Source organism: Leopardus geoffroyi, chromosome A3 (assembly GCF_018350155.1).
Source record: "Leopardus geoffroyi isolate Oge1 chromosome A3, O.geoffroyi_Oge1_pat1.0, whole genome shotgun sequence".
Lineage (NCBI taxonomy): Eukaryota > Metazoa > Chordata > Mammalia > Carnivora > Felidae > Leopardus > Leopardus geoffroyi.
In genome coordinates, this window is record NC_059336.1 from 15,218,516 (window position 1) to 15,239,913 (window position 21,398).

Here is a 21,398-nt window from a genome sequence, read left to right on the forward strand (position 1 = left end):
AAATATGCTTCAGTGAACAACCATATGCATATTTTCTGTATTGTTGAAGGTGTAACATCAGGGTAAATGTTTGTAGGTATTTTTGTTGCCTAAAAGGGTAAATTTAGGGGCGCCTGGGTGGCGCAGTCGGTTAAGCATCCGACTTCAGCCAGGTCACGATCTCGCGGTCCGTGAGTTCGAGCCCCGCGTCAGGCTCTGGGCTGATGGCTCAGAGCCTGGAGCCTGTTTCCGATTCTGTGTCTCCCTCTCTCTCTGCCCCTCCCCCGTTCATGCTCTGTCTCTCTCTGTCCCAAAAATAAATAAACGTTGAAAAAAAAATAAATAAAAGGGTAAATTTATACATACTTTTGTTAGATATCACTAAATTCTACTCCATAAAGTTTATCCTATTTTGTACTGCCACCAACCATGTGAGCATGGGTGTTTCCCATAACAGACTGTATGGTCGTGTTTTTGAATTTTTGCCAAAATAAGTGAGGAGTGTTATCTCTGTGGTTGTTGTGGTTCATTCACACTGTAGTATGTATTAGTACTTTATTCATTTTATATCTGAATAATATTCCATTTCATGTATATGCCACAACTTGCTTATCCATTCATCTGTTGATGGACATTTGGGTTGTTTCCATCCTTTGGTGATTGCAAATAGTGCACTACAAATGTTTGTGTATGAGTAATTTTTTTAGCACCTATTTTCACTTCTTTTTAGTATATATAGATATACATATATATGTATATATGTATATATACATATTCTTTTGGGTATAATAGCTAGCAGTGGAATTGATGGGTTATATGTTTGACTTTTGAGGAAATTTCAGGCTGCTTCTACAGTTGTTGAACTATTTAACATACATTTTTTATCACTAATGCATAGGAGTTCCAATTTCTCCACATCCTTGCCAACTCTTATTCTCTTCCCTTTCTTCTTCTTCTTCTTCTTCTTCTTCTTCTTCTTCTTCTTCTTCCTCTCCTCCTCCTCCTCCTCCTCCTCCACCTCCTCCTCCTCCTCCTTTGTTTATAGTCATCCCTGAGAGTGTGAAGTGGTATTTACTTGTGGTTTTGACTTGCATTCCCCTAATAACTAATGATGTTGAGCATCTTTTCATGTGCTTGCTGGCCATTTCTGTTTCTTCCTTGGAGAAATGTCTATTCAAGTCCTTTGCAACTTTGTCACTGGGTTGTTTATCTTTGAATTGGAAGAGTTATTTTTATATTCCAGATATTAGACTTTTATCAAACATATATTTTTCAAATATATTTTACTGCTTTATGTGTTGTCTTTTCACCTTTTTGATAGTCATTTGGTGCACAAGTGTTCTTAACTTTGATGAAGTCCAACTCATCTATTTTGTTGATGTTGTTGCTATGCTTTTGATGCCATTTCTTGCCTAATACGAGGTCATGATGATTTACCTCTACACTTTCATCTTAGAATTTTGTACCTCTTATATTTAAATCATTGATCAACCTTGAATTAATTTTTGTATATGGTGTGATATAGGGGTCCAGTTTCATTCTTTTGCATTTAGATATCTTTTGCAAATGGTCTCAATACCATTAGTTGATGTGACTATTCTTGGTCTTGATGCCCTTGTTAAAAATCATTGGCCATAGATGTGTGGGTTTATTTCTGGACTCTCGATTCTATTTGTTTTTGTTTTTAATGTTTTTTATTTTTGAGAGAGAGACAGAGTGTGAGCAAGGGAGGGGCAGAGAGAAAGGGAGACACAGAATCTGAAGCAAGTTCCTGGTTCTGAGCTGTCAACACAGAGCCTGATGTGGGGCTCGGACTCACGGACCATAAGATCATGACCTGAGCCGAAGTTGGACGCTCAACCACCGAGCCACCCAGGCACCCCTCAATTTTATTTGTTAATCTATATGTCTGTCCTCATGCAAGTACCACACTCTTGATTATTGTAGCTTTGTAGTAAGTTTTGAAATTGAGAAATGTGAGTTCTCCAATTTGTAGTACTTTATCAATATGTTTTTGTGTATATGGCATGCCCCTTGAAATTCCATGTGAATTTGAGGTTTGGCTTCCTCATTTCTGCAAAAAAAAAAAAAAAAAAGCCATTGGAATTTTATGTGGGATTCCATTGCATCACCATTTTAACACCTTAGATCTTCCAATCCACACATATGGGATGTCTTTTAATTTATTTAGGTCTTCCTTAATCTCTTTCAGCAATGTTTTGTATTTTTTGGTGCACAAGTTTTTCACCTTCATGGTTACATTTATTCCTAGATATTTTATCATTTTGTATCTTATTATAAATTGAATTGTTTTCTTAATTTTGCTTTTGGATTGCTAACTGTTGATGTATAGAAACACAGTTGATTTTTGTGTGTTATTTTTATACTTTGCAACTTTGGTGAATTTGTTTATTAGCTCTACTAATTTTTTGTGTGGATTCTTGGGGAATTTCTCTACATGGGATCATGTCATTTGCAAAAAGACAGAATTTTATTTCTTTCTTTCCAATTTAGATGGCTTTTTCTTGCTTAAATGCTTTGGCTAAAACTTCCAGTGCAATGTCGACCAGCAATAATGACAGTTGCATTTTTGTCTTATTCCTGATCTTGGGCGGAAAGCTTTCACTCTTTCACCACTGAATATGATGATAGTGGTGTATTTTTCATGGATACCTTTAATCATGTTGAGGAAGTTCTTTCTGTTGCTAGTTTCATGAATGTGGTGCGTTTGTAAAATGTCTCTTCTGTTTCAGTTGAGAGTATCATGTAATTTCCCCCCCTTCTTTATATTAATGCGTTTGATTACATATCACTGAAATAGATAAAAGTTTCATAGTTTTTAAAAATAAGCTATATCTGTGTACTGAAGGAGACTGTATTTGGAGTTTAGAATATCAAAACAAGGTTCAAATCTTCACTGCTATCCAGCTTCTTCCCAGCTTCCCAGCCTATTGGGAGCCCAGTGTCCACAGGTTTCCCCTTTTTCTCCTCTTAGGGGGAAGTCAACTTCTTCATTTCTGAGAGCATATAATATTTCTCCACAATGTTTACACTCAATAACCACCTTCTCCTGGAGAACCTGCCCTGGGCTCTTGGCTGACAGATCTCCTCTTCTGTCTGAGCTCTAAGATACTTACTGTGTGCTCCTATTCTTCCCATGTCCTCTTCTAGTCTCTCTGTATATAACATTTTGTATTATATTAATTACTTAGAATTAATATATATTAATAAATCTGGAAAATGTGTGTTAATATATATTTTAAGCTTTATTAAGATATAATTGATCTATTTCAAAATTTTTTCAAGCAGGAAAAAATACATGTGTGTAATATATGAAATTATATATGTAATATATTGTTTTCCAGCCTTATTAAGATATAATTGATATAACATTGTATACGTTTAAGGTGTACGATGTGTGGATTTGATATGCTTATATATTGTAAAATGATCTACCACTCCATCACATCACTTACTTATCATTTCTTATTTGTAGTGAGAACACATAAGATCTACTCTCTTAGCAACTTTCAACTAGGTAATATGGTCTTGTTATCTATAATCACTATGCTGTATGTTAGAGCCCCAGATCTATTCATCTTATAACTAGAAGTTTATACCCTTTGCCAACATTTACCCATTCTCCAGTCTCCAGCCAATCATTCTACTCTCTGTTTCTAACAGTTCAGCATTTTTAGGTTCCATATAGAGGTGTTATCATACAATATTTATCTTTTTCTGTCTGACATTTTACTTAACACAATGCCTCAAGTTTTATCCACGTTGTCAAAAATGGCAGGATTTCCTTCCTTCTCAGGGCTAAATAATGTATATATATTATATATAACATATTGTATATTATATAAATATATAATATATAATAATATATTTATATATAATATATATATACCACATCTTCTTCATCTATTCAACCATTGATGGACTGAGGTTGTTTTTATATCTTCCTGCAAAAATAATGTTTTCTTCTTTTCTGTAAATTATTTTATAATTAGAACATAGAAATATTATTTCTTTCAGGGAAAAAATTTTGTGTGCAAAAGAGGGGTTTAGACGTGTGAAAGGAGAGTGGTCTGCAGAAGCCCTAGTGCCACAGAGAAAAGGCCATGGTAAAGGCAGGCAAAGGAGAGGAAATGTTTTTGGCCAGTGGAAGCAGGGAGGAGCCTGGGATAACCACCCAGCTCTCCAGGGAAGCCTATGCCAGACTGAGAGCTCTCCTCTCTGGCCAGAGTCATGCCAACCCAGGCTCTCCTGCCCATGCTTCTCCTCTCTGTGCTGCTGCTACAGGCCCAGGGAGGGCACCGTAAACTGAACAGGATGCAGGGTAGGTGATGGACTAAGGGGGTGGGGAGGGAAGGGGGCAAGAGGTGCTGTGTCGCTTCTGGGGAGGACCTGGAAACTGGAACCTTTCAGCACATCCTGCTCTGACTACAGCACTATGAAGACTCTGGGTCGTCCAAAGTCATGACCCTCTGGCCCCTTTACCCCGCACCGGGAACAATAATGGGGGTAGGGGGGGAACCTATGTCTTTTGACTCTCCATTCCAAATACTAGGACACAAATGGTACATAGTGTAGTGAAAGGTACATCAGGGCTGAAAATCACTTGGGGACACCCAACCACTATTCTTGGATTTCTGCACGTATGTGATCTCTAAAGATCCGGAGATATTGATGGGAGTGGGTACAGAATGAAAGGGCCCTGGGAAAATAAGCTTTGGGGTGTCCAGGGTCAAGTCGAAGTTCTCATCAGAGGACCAGGATGGTGGCAGCAGAAGGGAAATAGTGCAAGTGGTATTTTCTGGGAAGGGGCAGGGGTCCTGGACACAGTGACAGGTCATCTTCCTCTCTGGACCCTGCAAATCCTGGGGAGTGAGAGGGTCTGCGGATGTCTCAGACTTTGCTGAATTCTCAGAGTGTAGATTCTATGGGGGTGACTTCACCAAGACCATGACTAACATGGGAGACAGGTTCCTGTCTGCAGAGAAAGGAGAGGGCCCAGAGAGGCCAGGCATTGAGATCTGTTGGGGCAGAAGGTGTGTGGGTGGGGGGATAGAGGATTTAAGATACTACAATCATCAGGTTTGGGTAAAGGGAAGAAATTGCGTTCCCTGAAAAGTTCAAGAGAATCATGAGTAGGACTCGGGTTTTAGGGTTTTGGGGAGAGGATTTAAGCTTGAGAGGAATGCTCTTGAGGGATCTGGTTCCACTGACTCTGATTCTGCTCTTTTTAGGTCTAAAGGCCTGTGAGAAGAAGCCCAGCGTGTATCTTTGCAGCAATCACTGTTCATATTTTCTAAAGTGTCCAAAAGCAAATACTGTATGTTGTTCAACCTTCTGTGGGAACGTTTGCATGAGCCTCCAGTGAGGGGGTGAGGGCGCTGGACTTTGCATTCTGCTCCCCCAAACTTCTATTCAGATCAAAGCACAAGGACCTCAGATCGTGGGCACCAGGATGTCAATGGGAGTACACCTTTACCCTGTCTGAACTGTTTGTTCCTGTCAAATAAACCAGAACAAATGTCCACAGACCTGCCTCTCTTACTCCCAGGGCTTATAGTCATTGAGGACCCAGTGCAGACCCCAGAGCGCTCCCTTCTCTGGGTCCAGGGCTCTGATCTCTCCCCCCTTGTGCTGTTTCTTTATTTTCTCTCCCATTGGCTCCTGCTCCCCCACCAGGGCCCCGAGGCCCAGCCTCATTGTTGATCTGCTCATTGAACCAGTGACGCCAGGGAAGAAACTGCTCATGTGTGGTACCTCCCAATGCTAACCAGAACACTCCTCAGCCTGGAGTCAGAAGGGCCAAGTTAAACATGAGGTGGGGTGGGGCTACACTCTGGGGCACAAAGTAGGAGGTCCCCAAGGAGGCTTCTTCTTAAATTTAATCCACCCTCCATCCTGTTCTACCCATTCTCCTTGTGAGGTTCAGATTACCATATGTTTACAATATAGAAAACCAATCGCAGGGAGTTAAGTGACATGCTTGAGGCCAAAAGACAGCGAGAGGTCATGTTGTGGCTAGAGGAGGATGTTCGTCTGGACTCCCTGTTTGCTCACTGCTCCTCCATTATTGTGAGAACATGGGTGTGGAAGTGAGTGCCTACACTATCGTCTCCCACCCCATCCTCCATCAATATGGCCTCTTTTGTGATGGGGCACGGAATGGGGTCCCAGGACCTGAGACTCCAGTGTCTTCCATCAAATGAATGGTCCCCACCTTTCCCCAATCCTCCTCCTTATGGTCTCATTCTCTCTCTCTTTTAACCCAGAAAGAAGCCAGGTGGTGGGGAACAGGTGGTTCATGGTGATGCTACTAAGGATTAATTGGCCACTAAGGAGTCAGTATGAGTGTTGCCCATGGTCTCATGGTGAATCAGTGGAATTCTGTGCAAGCAGAGCTCCTCTGAGGTTGTTCTGGGACTAAATCCAGGGACTAGGTCACATGTGCCCAAAGGGGACTTGGAGTCAAGTGTGAAGAACTCAGGCAGGTAGGCAGGGCTTGCTGGAGGCAGGTGTGCGGTGTTAAACTCCAGGGCAGTGCTTCCTGTGGGCATCAGTGAGGATTTCCCACAGAAGAAACCAGCATCCCTCAGGCCAGAGTCTATGGCCCACCTCAGAAGCATCCCAGGGCTCCTGGTATTGGAGGAGCTTCTCCACCTACCCTGGGAGCTGGGACTAGGAGACTGTAGGAAAGAGATCATGATCCATTAGCAGCACAGACATCATCAGATGTAGGTGGATGGTAAGGGCATGCCCTGCGGGAGATCTTAGCCGGTGCTTCCTCAGACAACCTGACTCTGCAAGCATCTTCCCAGTGCTTGGCCATGCCCCCGAACACCCTGGGAGAGACTATTAAGAGAGGCAAAGCTACCTGCCAGGGCCCACATAGGGAATGACCTCCCGTGTCCATGACCAGTGTTCCCCACTATGTGGGTTCACCATGCTGCCAGCTGACCTATTCCTTGCCACCAGTGTGAGCACCCCAGACCATGAATTCTACTGGAAGGATCTGTTTTTCTCCATTGTGATAACTCGTGTCTTGGCCTGTGTTCCCCAGAGCTCTCTGGACACTCCACATTGCCTCACTGGACCGAGAGGACACACCTAGACTGCTTTGGCTGGGAGGAGTGCTTGCCTGGCCAGCACTGCAAGTTCTGTGGTATGGGACAACTGTGTGCTCCTGTGGTAGATCAAGCGGAGGAGTGGGGACCCCTGCAAGACCCTGAATCTCATGGAGGCAGAGGAGGAAGCAAATGTAAATTGTGCCATGGCTTGGGTCTCCAGAAAGCCAGGTCCCAACTGAGGAGAATCGTTGATCAGGCTGGTCTGTCTGTGAGAAACAATGGCCTTGCAGTTGCCCTGGCTTCTGCACCGTTCTCTTCTCATGCCCCAGACATGCTTTAGCAAATTTTTTCTTCACAAGTTCTCATCATGGTAATAAGAAGTAGCTTTCTCATATGCAGGGACTCAGCCACATGCCTTCACTATCTTAGTCAGGACTAACTCATCTCCTTGGCCCTGTGACATGATAGAGGTTGAAGAGACTTTGATTACTTGATATCCCACAGGACATCATGCTGGTCTCTCAGGTCATTTACATTGTGCTAACTGACCATGGGGAAATAGTAGGTATCCTACATGCTTCATCACGTGCATGCCAGAGGATAAGACTTTCTATCTGGTGTATTTTCAGAGATCCACTGGTCTAGGTCATATGGAGACATTCTCTTGAGACAGGAGACAACTTCCTGCACCTTGTATTGTTCACCATGAAGCAAGAGAAAATGCATGGTGGGCCTCTGGATTTTGGAGATGACAAATGTCACTTTTGGGCATTCTCTATTTCCTTGGGAAATATAAGGCTGCTAGTTTTTTTAATTTTTTATTTTTTTCAGAGTTTTTTTTTTCTTATTTATTTATTTATTTATTTATTTATTTATTTATTTTTAACGTTTTATTTATTTTTGAGACAGGGAGAGACAGAGCATGCACAGGGGAGGGTCAGAGAGAGGGAGACACAGAATCTGAAACAGGCTCCAGGCTCTGAGCTGTCAGCACAGAGCCCGACGCGGGGCTCGAACTCACGGACCGCGAGATCATGGCCTGAGCCCAAGTCGGCCGCTTAACCAACTGAGCCACCCAGGCGCCCCCAGAGTTTTTTTCTTTTTTAAGTCCAAGTTAGTCAACATATAGTATAATAATAATTTCAAGAATAGAACTTAGTGATTCATCACTTACATATAACACCCAGTGCTCATCCCAACCAATGCCTCCTTAATGCCCATTGCCCGTTTAGCCCATCCCCCCACCCAACACCCGGCCAACAACCGTCAGTTTGTTCTCTGTATTTAAAAGTCTCTTATGGTTTGTCTCCCTCTCTGTTTTTATCTTATTTTTGCTTCCCTTCCCCTGTGTTCATCTGTTGTTTCTTAAATTCCACATATGAGTGAAATCATATGATACTGGTCTTTCTCTGACTGACTTATTTTGCTTAGCATAATACACTCTAGTTCTATCCACATTGTTGCAAATGGCAAGATTTCATTCTTTTTGATGGGCGAGCAATATTCCATTTATATGTACGTTACATCTTCTTTATCCATTCACCAGTAGGTGGACATTTGGGCTCTTTCCATACTTTGCCTGTTGTCGATAGTGCTGCTATAAACATTGGGGTGCAGGTGCCCCTTCGAAACAGCATTTTTGTATCCTTTGGATAAATACCTAGTAGTTCAATTGCTGGGTCATGGGGTAATTCTATTTTTAATTTTTTGAGGAACCTCCATACTGTTTTCCAGAGTGGCCACACCAGTTTGCATTCCCACCAACAGTGCAAGAGGATTCCCCTTTCTCCACATCCTTGCCAACATCTGTTGCTGCTGAGTTGTTAATGTTTGCCATTCTGACTGGTGTGAGGTGGTATCTCATTGTGGTTTTGATTTGTATTTCCCTGATGAAGAGTGATGTTGAGCATCTTTTTGTGTGTCCATTAGCCATCTGGATGTCTTCTTTGGAAAAGTGTCTATTCATGCCTTTTAAGGCTGCTAGTTTTGAACAAGACCCAGATTAAGAAAAGATTCTGCAGCATGACCAGGGTATGTTGAAAGTTGCCTGCCAGTTGGGTCTTAGCACCTAGCCTATGCATTTTACTAAATGTGTCTCTGGTGGATTAAGATGCTGGATAGAACATTTGCATACTCAAGTAGGAGAATCACAGAACACACACTTGGAGTATTGAGGTCAAGCCTTGTCCTCTTCTGTTGACAAGTGCTTTCCATTTGAGAAGCATCTCTTTACTTGCTAGTGGACCCCAGTAAAAAAACTGAATGCCTGACCATGGGACATTGGGTCACTTTGAAACTGGAATTATCCATCACAAATTGGGAGCTATCTGACCTATGAAGTCTTAAAATGGGATGTGTATAGAGGCAGTCCATTGTCAAATAGAAATGGTATAAATGAGACTGGGCTTGATCAGATTAATTTCTTCTGGAAATGAGTAACCTATGTAATCAGGTATTTGGGCTCCAAAGACCCACTGATATCTCCACTTGCTTCATTCTTGCCTGCTGCCACTAAGTCTCCAACAGGGGCTCCCCTTTCCACACATGCATTCCCTAAGAAGTGGTGTCTTTTAATATCTGCCTATTTGGGTCCCTTGGGTCCCTTCCTTATGGTTTCTTAGGAACCAGAGAGACCTGATCTACCAGGTATCAGCCTTGTGTTCTAGGCTAAGCCCCCTGCTCATATCTCATTTCCATACAATCTGTGTATGTCTTTGCCGTTAACCTAAAATATAAAACTGTCAGGTATTTTTACCAGCAAGAATAGGTTAACTTGGGAATAGCAGAGAATTGCAAATCAGGGCTAACAAGCTTCAACAGAAGAACAGGCAAGTCCAGAGAAGAAAGGAGAGGAAGGTTCTTTTATAGAGGAAAGTGGGAATTAACAGGGAGTTCCAACTAGAATGGCTTTTCACTGGTTGTGACAGTCTCTTATTGGGTGGGCTATTGCCAGGGGAGGAGGAACAACTTTCGTCTTGCTGTGACAACAAAGCTAAGGTACTATCCACTTTCTGGGAACATTTCCTGTTGGGTCAGCAATTGATAACAAGTATTGTGGCAGGAGCACTCCCCCTGGTGGCCTCCCAACTCCATTTCAGTGAGGTTTCCCTTTATTAATTTTCACATTGCATCTATGTGGATGCCAACACTACTAATCCAAATCTGCTGGATATGAGTGTTTTATTTCTCTGCTCACAGATTGTTTGAAATTTGTAGCATTCTCTATTTCCTCCTTAGGCTGTGGCTATGGGTTATAGATTGATTTATTTGCTTTCCTTGTTGAGCTGTATTTTTTTGTTTTGTTTTGTTTTGTTTTTAGGAAAAAGATCTTATAACACCTGATGGGATGAACTCTATTCTTCCCATTCTTACATGTGAGTAAATGAAGTTTCAGAGAAATGAGACGACTTACCTAAAGCCTTTCAGTCAGCAAGTGATGGAGGTGAGTTTCAAATCTGTCTGATGAACCTAAGGTCTGTGAGTATGACACTATACAACTGTGCACTTCCAATCAATAATACATTGGCTCCTCTGAATGACATTCTGGATCATCTATGGTTCAGGGTCAGGATGAGGGAAAATGGGTTGACCAATATTCTGTTGGTGTAAGTATAACCCAAACATTATGAAGGGAGAATTGGCAACATTTATGCACAGATTAAATTGTGTGTATTTTCATTTCTTCTCACATTGGCTTTCCCAAGGAATAAAGAAATGCTCAAGGATTTAGTTATAAGAACGTAACTAATAATAGTGAAATGATTGCTTACAATAGGGAAAAACTGGAACAACCAAGATGTCAATAACTGGTGATTAATTGGCAGACCAATCTCTTAATCAATGAAGTTGTAGAAAATATTTAAGACTATGGGAAAATATTCATTATAAATGTTAAATTTTAAAATAGTCACAGGATTTTCCACTATAATTTTTCTACCTTTATTGTGATAAAATACACATAAATCTAACCATTTTTCTTTTTTTAATTTTCTTTTTTATTTTTTTTAAATTTACATCCAAATTAGCATATAGGGCAACAATGATTTCAGGAGTAGATTCCTTAGTGCCCCTTACCCATTTAGCCCATCCCCCTCCCACAACCCATCCAGTAACCCTCTGTTCGTTCTCCATATTTAAGAGTCTGTTATGTTTGTCCCCCTCACTGTTTTTATATTATTTTTACTTCCCTTCCCTTGTGTTCATCTGTTCTGTGTCTTAACGTCCTCATATGAGTGAAGTCATATGATACTTGTCTTTCTCTGACTAATTTCACTTAGCATAATACCCTCCAGTTCCATCTACGTAGTTGCAAATGGCAGGATTTCATTCTTTTTGATTGGCGAGTAATACTCCATCGTATACATATACCACATCTTCTTTATCCATTCATCAGTTGATGGACATTTTGGCTCTTTCCATACTTTGGCTATTGTTGATAGCGCTGCTATAAACATTGGGGTGCATGCGCCCCTTTGAAACAGCACACCTGTATCCCTTGGATAAATACCTAGTAGTGCTATTGCTGGGTTGTAGGGTAGTTCTATTTTTAACTTTTTGAGGAACCTCCATACTATTTTCCAGAGTGGCTGCACCAGCTTGCATTCCCACCAACAGTGCAAAAGAGATCCTCTTTCTCTGCATCCTCGCCAACATCTGTTATTGCCTGAGTTGTTAATGTTAGCCATTCTGACAGGTGTAAGGTAGTATCTCATTGTGGTTTTGATTTGTATTTCCCTGGTGAGGAGTGAAGTTGAGCATTTTTTCATGTGTCGGTTGGCCATCTGGATGTCTTCTTGGAGAAGTGTCTATTCATGTCTTTTGCCCATTTCTTCACTGGATTATTTGTTTTTTGGGTGTTGACTTTGAGGAGTTCTTTAAAGATTTTGAATACTAACCCTTTATCTGATATGTCGTTTGCAAATATTTTTTCCCATTCCATTGGTTGCCTTTTAGTTATGCTGCTTGTTTCCTTTGCTGTGCAGAAGTTTTTTATTTTGATGAGGTCTCAGTAGTTCATTTTTGCTTTTGTTTCCCTTGCCTCTGGAGATGTGTTGAGTAAGATGTTGCTGCAGCCAAGATCAAAGAGGTTTTTGCCTGCTTTCTCTTCAAGGATTTTGATGGATTCCTGTCTTACATTTAGGTCTTTCATCCATTTTGAATTTATTTTTGTGTATGCTGTAAGAAAAGTGGTCCAGGTTCATTTTTCTGCATGTTGCTGCCCAGTTTTCCCAGCACCACTTGCTGAAGAGACTGTCTTTATTCCATTGGATATTCTTTCCTGCTTTGTCAAAGATTAGTTGGCCATATGTTTGTGGGTCCATTTCTGGGTTCTCTATTCTGTTCCATTGATCTATGTGTCTGTTTTTGTGCCAGTACCATACTGTCTTGATGATTACAGCTTTGTAATACAGCTTGAAATCTGGGATTGTGATGCCTCCTGCTTTGGTTTTCTTTTTCAAGATTGCTTTGGCTATTCGGGGTCTTTTCTGGTTCCATACAAATTTTAGGATCGTTTGTTCCAGCCCTGTGAAGAATGCTGGTGTTATTTTGAAAGGTATTGCATTGAATATGTAGATTGCTTTGGTTAGTATTGACATTTTAACAATATTTGTTCTTCCTATCCAGGAGCATGGAATCTTTTCCTATATTTTTGTGTCTTCTTCGATTTCTTTCATAAGCTTTCTATAGTTTTCAGTGTAGAAAAAATTAAAGAAAAATATTTTTAATAGAAATTGAAAATAAAAATAAATTTTTTTCCCTTTCTGTATTCAAGAAAAAGAAATGAAATGACAAAGGGGAAAAAAAAGAAAAGTGAATAGATGGACCTGCGAGCAGACTGAAATACGATTGAAATTACTTCGTTTTCCCCTAGAAGTCAAACTATGAAGCGCTTTTTTGTCTGTAAACTAAGCAGGTGGAGAGATTTGTGTTCCTGAAGAGCGAGGTTGGCCCAGTGGGTGGGGCTTAGTGTAATGGCTCCGTTCTCCACTAGATGGCGCTGCTCAGCTTACTGGTGTGAATTGTTGGGCGCCTGTAGGTGTGTACACGCATGCGCGGGAGCAGTGAAAATGGCGTCACCCAGCTACCCAGTCACTAGTGTTGTAACTCTGTTCTGCCGGACCCCCAATTGCGCACCGGTCCTTTGTCTCCAGCTTCCATCCACTCCCCGCTTTTACACAGTCCTGACCAAGTCCCAGGCAGCACCTCTCTCCTGAGTTTTCTCTCAGATGTGGCCGTGTTTCCCGACCCCTTACTTCTGAAGGGCTGCGGCTTTGACCCATCCTGCCCCTCTGCCAAAAGGGTCTCACCGAGCAGTGGCCGGTGCCGGCTGCCGGTGGCATCCAGGAACGTTGGCGGGACCGTGCTGCTGCCGAAGCCCAGAGACCGCGGCCGGGTGCCAGCCTGCCCCAGAAAGAGTTCACGCAATCGTGTAGCAGCAGCGCTTCAGGGATTGTGGAAAATCACAACACGCATCTGGCACCAGGCTTCACCCCCAGCGAACTTGTTCCGGCACCAGCGAATGTGGTTGTTCACCCGGGGCCACTGGGGCACACAGCCTCTACCAGATGTCCTCCAGAGAGGGAAACCGCCTCTCCCCTGTGGCCCGAAGACCCCCGGACTTCGCTCTGCTCCTGGGGATTCACCCTTCTCACCAGAGCACCACCAGGTATCGAGCTGCAGAGTTTCAGACTCTGCGCCCCCCGTTTATAGTCTTAATGGAATTTAAACCTTCTCCTTTCTCTTTTCTTCCTTTTTAGTTCAGTCCCGCAGCTGTTTCCACTTTTCCACTTTCTCTCCAGCTGCTTTTGGGGGTGCTTTCCCACATTCTCCGCCCCCCCATCTCCGTCCTTTCTCCACAAGCAAAAAACAGCTCCCTGCCCTCAGCGGCTTCTCTCTCCCCCAGTTCATCTCTCTGCGCCGCGTACCTGCTGAGTTCTGTGGTTCAGGTCGTGCAGATTGTTGTGTTAATCCTCAGTTCAGTTTTCTAGGTGTGCAGAATGGTTTAGTGTTGATCTGGTTGTATTTCATGGATGCGAGACACACAAAAAACCTTCCATGGTGTTCCCAGGTTTTTTATATATGGCTTTAATTATGTTGAGGTGGTGTTCTACTCCTAGTTTGTTTTTATTATGAAAGGCTGTTGAGATTTGTTGAGTGATTTTTCTGCATCAATTGAGTTGATCATGTGTTTTTTTTCCCCTTCCATTCTTTTAATGTGGTATATTATGTCAATCATTTTTCATATATTAAAGTATTCTTGCATTTCAGGAATAAATTTAACTCGATCGTGAGTGATGTATAATCCTTTTAGTACACTGCTTAATTCAGTTTGATATTATTTTGTTGAGGTCCAGAACTTCTCTTTGGTGGAGGTTTTTGCTGAGATTTTTGATTCAGTTTTTCAAATTAGTTATAGGTAAGGGACCTGCGTGGCTCAGTCGGTTGAGCATCTGACTTCGGCTCAGGTCATGATCTTGAGGTTCGTGAATTTGAGCCCTGTGTTGGGCTCCATGCTGACGGCTCAGAGCCTGGAGCCTGCTTTGGATTCTGTGTCTCCCTCTCTCTCTGCCCCTCCCTCACTCGTGCTGTCTCTCTCTCTCTCTCTCTCTCAAGAGAAACTGGGGACTTGACCATCTGGCATACATGGCTCTAGACTCACTTCCTTTTAAATCCTGTACCTGGCACTTACTCACTGTGTGGCCTTGGGCAAGTTGCTTAACTCTTCTGTGCCTCAGTTTCTGTATCTGTAAAATAAGAATAATAGTAGTACTAAACTCATAGTGTCATTGGAAGTATGTATTAATTAATACATATTACATATCTGACACATAGTAAATTCGCTCTTAAACTGAATGATTCTCAACACTTCATTGGCTGAGTGTTTCATTTGTTTATTTAACAAACAAGCATAGACTCTATGCCAGACTTTGGCTCTAAGTGCTTAACACATAATCACTCCTGGAGCCTTCACAACAACCTTATTGGTTGGAAAGTGCTATTATTATCCCCATTAGCAAATGAGGAAATTAGGGTGCAGAGAAGATTAGTGACTTGCCCAAGTAAGTGGAAGCTAGGATTTGGATCCAGATAAAGTCTGTGTGTGTGTGTGTGTGTGTGTGTGTGTGTGTGTGTACAAATGTATGTATTTATGAGAGTGGGCGCAAGTGAGCGAGAGAGAGAGAGAGAGAGAGGGAAGCGGAGCTCACCCAAAGAGGGGCTCAAGTCTGTGTTTTAAATTTCTATGTTATGTGGACTTTTGCAAGCTCTCTTGGCAGACCTCTCTCTTCTCATCAGCACAAAAGTCACAAGACATTGGTGATAAAGTAGTGTAGGCTGATCCTAGCAATGGAGAAATTAATATCAAAGATGGATGGGGCTTTACAAAAATCTTCACATAGATGCTACAGAAAATTAGATACATAGATCCTCTCCCACCTCCACAATCACCCAGCCTTCCAGAAATGTGTGTGTTGGTGGAGTGCAGGAGGCTCCTGCAATTCCACAGTGATCTGCTTCTGTCTATGCTACCTGCAGCAAAAAGAAAGGGAAAAAGAAAGTACCACTTGAATAGGAATTCAGTCATAATGTTCTAAATGTACCCAACTTATGGCTTGGGGCAGAACTCCCAGATCTGTCACAGCCAGAACGATAATTACATTCTGAGTGTTTGAAATCTATTCTGCTCATCGTCTGCCCTGTGCAGGGGCTCTGGCATTTCCAGAGACCAGGAGGAAGAGCCACCAGTCAAATAGCTACCAGCTTCCAACTCGAACATCTTCAGAGGTAGGTAGAGGTCAGAGTCTTGGGGCTAGAATTGGGAACTTGCAAACACTTTTGTTTGTGGTTTGGTTGGATGAGTTCCCTGTCTAAATTATGCCTCCAGATCACGCCAACCCTATGCCTATATGGAAGAAATTATTGTCCTTTTTGTTCAAATGGAGAAACTAAGAGAGAGAAAGATGACGTGGATAGACACTGTGTCCCTTCATGCATGATACCCTGACAAGGATACTATGTATTGATTATGTAATATTCCCACTGAGCATGTATAACCTGAGTCTAATCATAAGAAATTTCAGACAAAGCCCAAAATGAGGAATGTTCAACTAAAAGAAAAGTTTGGCTCTGCTATTCAAAAATTTCAATGTTGTATAAGACAAAGGACATTACTGGGTGAATTTGTAAAATGGAATACTGATAGTAGCTTAGATAAGTGTATAAAAGTATATTTAATTTAATGAAATTGATAATTGTACTATGATCACTCACCAGAACTAATTCCAAATAGGTCAAATAGTTAAAAAAAAAAAAAAGACCACAATAAAGTCAACGAGATCAATGTTTACTCTTCTGGAGAAGAAAAGAGAGTCTGAGCTTAATAATCAAAATAGCGGCCATTTATTTTGTGCATTCCATGTGCCAGACCCTATGCATGGTACTTTCTATACTCAACATTTGCAATGTGGATTATGATATCACCTCCATGTTACAGGTAGGGAAACTGAGGCTCTGAGAAGTTAGGTGGTAGGCCAATTTCAAAATTTCAATTAAGCTCAATGCGTTGGGGTCAGGTTTCAAGCCCAGGTCTCTCTGATTCCAATGCGCATGTTTTGTTCTCTGTCTTATATGATATTGACAGTCTTCAGTGTGGTAACAAGTGGGAGGGAATTTCCCTTTTATGGTGAGACAAGATGAGCATCCTATTTGCAGAATAAACCAATTTTAATGGAGAAGAAAACTGGCAACAACTATGTAGGGTTCGTAATAGGCAGTACCCTTTACTCAGGACTTCTGGAGCTAGACATTTGTGCTCTGAAGCTAATACTGGATTTAACTGAATTTCAGTTGCAATATTCCTACCGACACTTTTTCCTAATGAAGAGAAATTTTCAGATATTACAAATTTTCTGATACCTTATGATCAATGGGGAAGTATGAATGCTATATGTAACTAGAATATTGGGAAAATATTCACAGAGAGTGTTATTGATAGTATGGTGAAAAGCTTGTCCTTTGTCTCATTTAAATTTATTTATAAAAGCTACTTTTTTTCCTTACCTCCCTGTGAGACCTTGGGTGTAGAACTTGACTTTTCTAGACTTTAGAATATATAAAAAGAGTCTGAGCCCATGCAATAGTCAAAATACTAAAATTGAATTGAAATTGTGGCTTCCCCCACACCAAGAAACCTGCAACTGAGGAAGAGAGTGGACAATTTCCTCTTCTCCTGCAGCTGGCTAAGTGCCATTTTGGAGGTGGGAGCAGGGAGAGGAGGAGAGGGGGTCAGGATGGTTCTTTCTGGCAGGGAGGATTGTACCTTTGTGCTTTGTGCTTTCTGGGCTTAGTATTGCTTAAAGTTTGCTCTATTGTGGGTGGTTTCAAGGATTCTTTGAGTTTTCCCCCCACCCCAACTGATGCAAGTTTCTCACCTGTGGTTCTCTTGATATGGCAGAATCTACCTCCTTTCTGATACCTTTCCCAGGCCCTAGGCATCTGGCTACTCACTTTCTACTTCTTTATGCTGAGGTCCCCTGGCCTTCCCAGGCAGCCCGCCTGACATGAAGCTAGTGCAAACCTACACTGGCTTTCTTCCGTATGTTGCCTTATCAAATGCCATAGCACAAGCTGTAGTCTCTTGCTTGTGGCCATAGGTCATTTCAGCCAGTGTCCTACCCTTTGTTTCTCTGGTGTGACTCAGATACCTGCTACTATGTCTCCACAAAACCTTGGGGGTGCATAAAAAGCTCTATGGGAGGTATTCTTAAAGCCTTTCTGGTGACTTGGAATTAAAAGAGCACAGCAGTTGGGGCACCTGGGTGACTCCCTCAGTTAAGTGTCTGACTCTTGATTTCAGATCAGGTCATGATCTCACGGTTCTTGATTTTGAGCCCTGCATTGGGCTCTGTGCTGACAGTGCGAAGCCTGCTTAAGATTCTCTCTCTTTCCCTTTCTCTCTCTACCCCCTCATCTCTCTCTCTCTTTCTCTCAAGGTAAATAAACTTTAAAAAAGAAAATAAAAGAGCACAGCATTCTTTAAAAATGAGAGAGAAAAATGGCCAAAAAGTGGTTGGTGACTCTTAAAACTCTGACTTTTTTAAAGGTAGAAAATGACTAGGAATTTGACATATTTTTTTGCAGGTGATTTTTGAGCACATCTTCTTGAAAGTACAAGTTGATTGGTCTCACACGCTCACTTTAGGGTCTCTCTGAAGGTCTTGGCCAAAACTTTAATTTTAATACCAAGTTACACATTTTTAAATAAAAAGTCAAGATATATAAATAAATAATATATACATATATCATATATATATGATATATATATATATGATATATATATATATGATATATATATATATATCATATATATATAAAAAGTCAAGCCAGATAGCCTGATTTCAGCTTTATGTGCACATATAAAAGATAGAATAACATACACCAATATAGTGGGGTTACTAGAAATATTTCATTGCCTTCTTTGTATTTTTTTATGTTTTAAGAATTTTGTAAGCTGGATCTAAATTATCTTCTAATCAAGGGAAGGCAGCACATTTTTAAAAACACATTTTCAAAATAAGTTTTTTTTTTCTGCAAAAGGAAGGCATGAAGTGTGAGATGGAGAGAAACCTTTTAGCAAAGCCAATGTTCAGCTTAGGTGTGTGCCTTTTGCCGAGTGGGTAGAGGCAAGGAGGAATGAGTAGACAAAGAGTAAAGAAATTCTATGAGCACGTCTTCTTGCTTCACAACTCTGTTTATACTTCTTGGTCTCCAGCAGCAACTGGAAAGGGGAAAACATCCTGACAGCATATATTCAGACACATACGGTCAGCATCATGAAGCTCTGGACGCCTCAACTCATGACATTCCTCTGTATGGTGCTACTGTCTGTGCTGGGAGTGATAAAAGAAAAACACAGCTGTAGGTGACTAGGCTGGGCTGGGGAGTCAAAGGGGTGGGGGGTACTGTGCTTGTTCCTGGATAAGTGAAGGGGTATTGTGTCTGGCACATCTGACTCAGGACTCAGGACCTTCCCTGGAACACCTAGTGGAGATTCAGAGACTTTCTTATGCACAGAGTCCAAGAAGTGTCCAAGTTGAGGTCCTTTGATGCTTCCTCTCCAACCTTGAAAGTGGCAATGGGTACCTGTCACCTTTTATGTACATTTCACATGTTATAAGGATATAATATTTTCCCATGTCAGGCTACCATAACTTTTTGTACTTCCAGAAGCTCTGTGTCTTAGCTTGTGTGTACTTTAATGAGTCCCATATGGGGATTTCTTAATATATACACTTAGTTTCAGTGGTAGGATCTTTCTGAATATGAAAAGATAGAGAAGAGACATGAGATGGGGCCCTAGTGGGGCAGAGTTGGGGGCCATGTGATGAGAAAATGGAATCAGTCGAGGGTACCAAGAAAATTGAGTGAGAGAGAGAATTTGGTGAGAAGCTGTTCTTAAAGGTGGAGTCAGCAAGGAAGAGAAGAAAAAGAGAAAGAATATGTTCCTTACTCTCCCTGGTCTGGCTTCCCACACTACGAATTAAGTATGGCGATAAGGGTAGAGGCTACCTTGGGCCCCTCCTCTTACAGAAATGTAGATTTTATAGGATGACACACGAACATGGGGAGTATGAGGAGTCCTGTCTCCAGGATGCTTGATGAGGGCCCAGAGGTCTGTGGGAGCAGAGAAGGCAGAGATCTGTGAAGACACAATGAGGAAGCTCAGCAGGGGGATTTTCTCATAAGGCAGATGGATAGTCAGGTGGGGCTTGGTGGGGCTTTGATTCTAGGAGGGGCTGTTAAGCTCATGAAGGACTTCTCTTCCCGCCTTGGCTATGGAGCCCCTGTGAGCCTCTTCCCATCTCATGTCAATTACAGGGGCTGAAATGTTACTTGAGGAGTGCTGGGGACAGCCAAATGTCCTTGAATGCACCAAGAAGTGTTCTGGAACCTTTAAATGTATAAACAAAAATCACATATGCTGCTGGACCTATTGTGGAAACATCTGCTGGAAAAATAAAGTGAGTTGGGAGGTGTGTTTGGGCATGGATCTTCACTGATTCTCAGATGCTGTTATTCATAAACAGAAGACCGAAGCACCCTAAATCCTAGGCACAAAAATAGTGGAAGACAATGTACCCTAAACCTGGACAGCAGTTCACTGGCAAATAAACCAAGATACCAGGTTGGGGCATATTGTTCATTATATAATCAATGCCTATGTTGTTCTCATTATATTGCTCAATTGTTTGCTCTTTTCCTGAATTTTGTCCAAATTTCTAACCATTGCCTCTATAGTCAGACCTTTCTATGAGCGCTTTTGGCTCAGCCAGGCCCCAAATCTCTATGTTTCTCTGTTCAATGAACCAAACCCACCTCCCCATCTCAGAAGTGGACTTTTTCTTGTTACAAAAAGTACTCCTGTCCCAGGGTCTGCCATAGATGGGTAATATTAAGCTTGGGAATGAATGCTTGTTCCTCAGAGTTCCCTAACCTCTGAGTATATAACCTTTCTGTCTTACAGGAAATCTTTGAAAGACATCTAAAACCCTAATCTCCCAGCTGGACACCAGTCTGTTCTCACTGAGGGCTGGGCAGGAGCAAATCCTTGACAAATAAACTCATTTATCAACAGTGGCTTTTAGCTTTTTCAACTCCATTTCACTACTTTTTTTTTTAACTTTATTTTTTATTTTTTAAAATTTACATCCAAATTAGTTAGCATATAGTGAAGCAATGATTTCAGGAGTAGATTCCTTAATGCCCCTGACTCATTTAGCCCACCACCCCAACAGATCTCAATGCCTGGCCTTCCTGGGCCCTCTCCATTGTCTGCAGCCAGGAACCTGTATCCCTTGTAAGTCATGGCTTGGGTGAAGCTACCCCCCATAGAATCTACACTCTGAGAACTCAGCAAAGTCTGAGACATCCCGCAGACCCTCTCACTCCCCAGGATTTGCAGGGTCCAGAGAAGAAGATGACCTGTCACTTTCCCCCCTCTCTCCTGTGCCTGTCACTGTGTCCAGGACCCCTGCCCCTTCCCAGAAAATACCACTTGCGCTATTTCCCTTCCGCTGCCACCATCCCGGTCCCTCTGATGAGAACTTCGACTTGACTGTGTACACCCCAAAACTTACTTTCCCAGGGCCCTTTCTTTCTGTACCCATTCCCATCAATATTATTGGATGTTTACAGGTCACAGAAGTACAGAAATCCAAGAATAGTTGTTTGGTTTCCCCAAGTGATTCTCAGCCCTGATGTATCTTTCACTACTGAGTGTACTGTTTAGTGTCTGGGTGCTTGGGATGGAGAGTCAAAAGGCAGTTTCCCCCTCCACTC

The 21,398-nt window shown here is 41.9% G+C and overlaps 2 protein-coding genes across 7 annotated transcripts in view; both read left to right on the top strand.

Annotated features, from left to right (window-relative positions):
• Window positions 1-20,696, top strand: part of WFDC11 (WAP four-disulfide core domain 11) — a 78,652-nt gene extending 57,956 nt beyond the window's left edge. Inside the window, exons 1-7 of one of the 6 annotated variants that reach the window (XM_045444439.1) lie at window positions 5,653-5,815; window positions 7,055-7,156; window positions 10,381-10,503; window positions 15,766-15,845; window positions 18,832-18,977; window positions 19,938-20,080; window positions 20,584-20,696. In XM_045444439.1, coding sequence (XP_045300395.1) covers window positions 10,444-10,503; window positions 15,766-15,845; window positions 18,832-18,977; window positions 19,938-20,080; window positions 20,584-20,613 — 459 coding nt within the window. In that variant the 5' untranslated portion in view covers window positions 5,653-5,815; window positions 7,055-7,156; window positions 10,381-10,443 and the 3' untranslated portion in view covers window positions 20,614-20,696. Of the gene's footprint in view, window positions 1-5,652; window positions 7,157-10,380; window positions 10,504-13,430; window positions 13,729-15,765; window positions 15,846-18,831; window positions 18,978-19,937; window positions 20,081-20,583 lie in introns of those variants that run through there. The other 5 variants (XM_045444442.1, XM_045444440.1, XM_045444441.1 and 2 more) reach the window with 5 other exon arrangements.
• On the top strand, window positions 3,927-5,526 carry LOC123580122 (protein WFDC10B-like). The gene is made up of 2 exons (XM_045444445.1): window positions 3,927-4,321; window positions 5,232-5,526. Exons 1-2 carry the CDS (start codon window positions 4,231-4,233, stop codon window positions 5,363-5,365), a joined length of 225 nt encoding a protein of 74 aa, XP_045300401.1. The 5' UTR covers window positions 3,927-4,230; the 3' UTR covers window positions 5,366-5,526.
• Window positions 20,697-21,398: the final 702 nt, after the last annotated feature.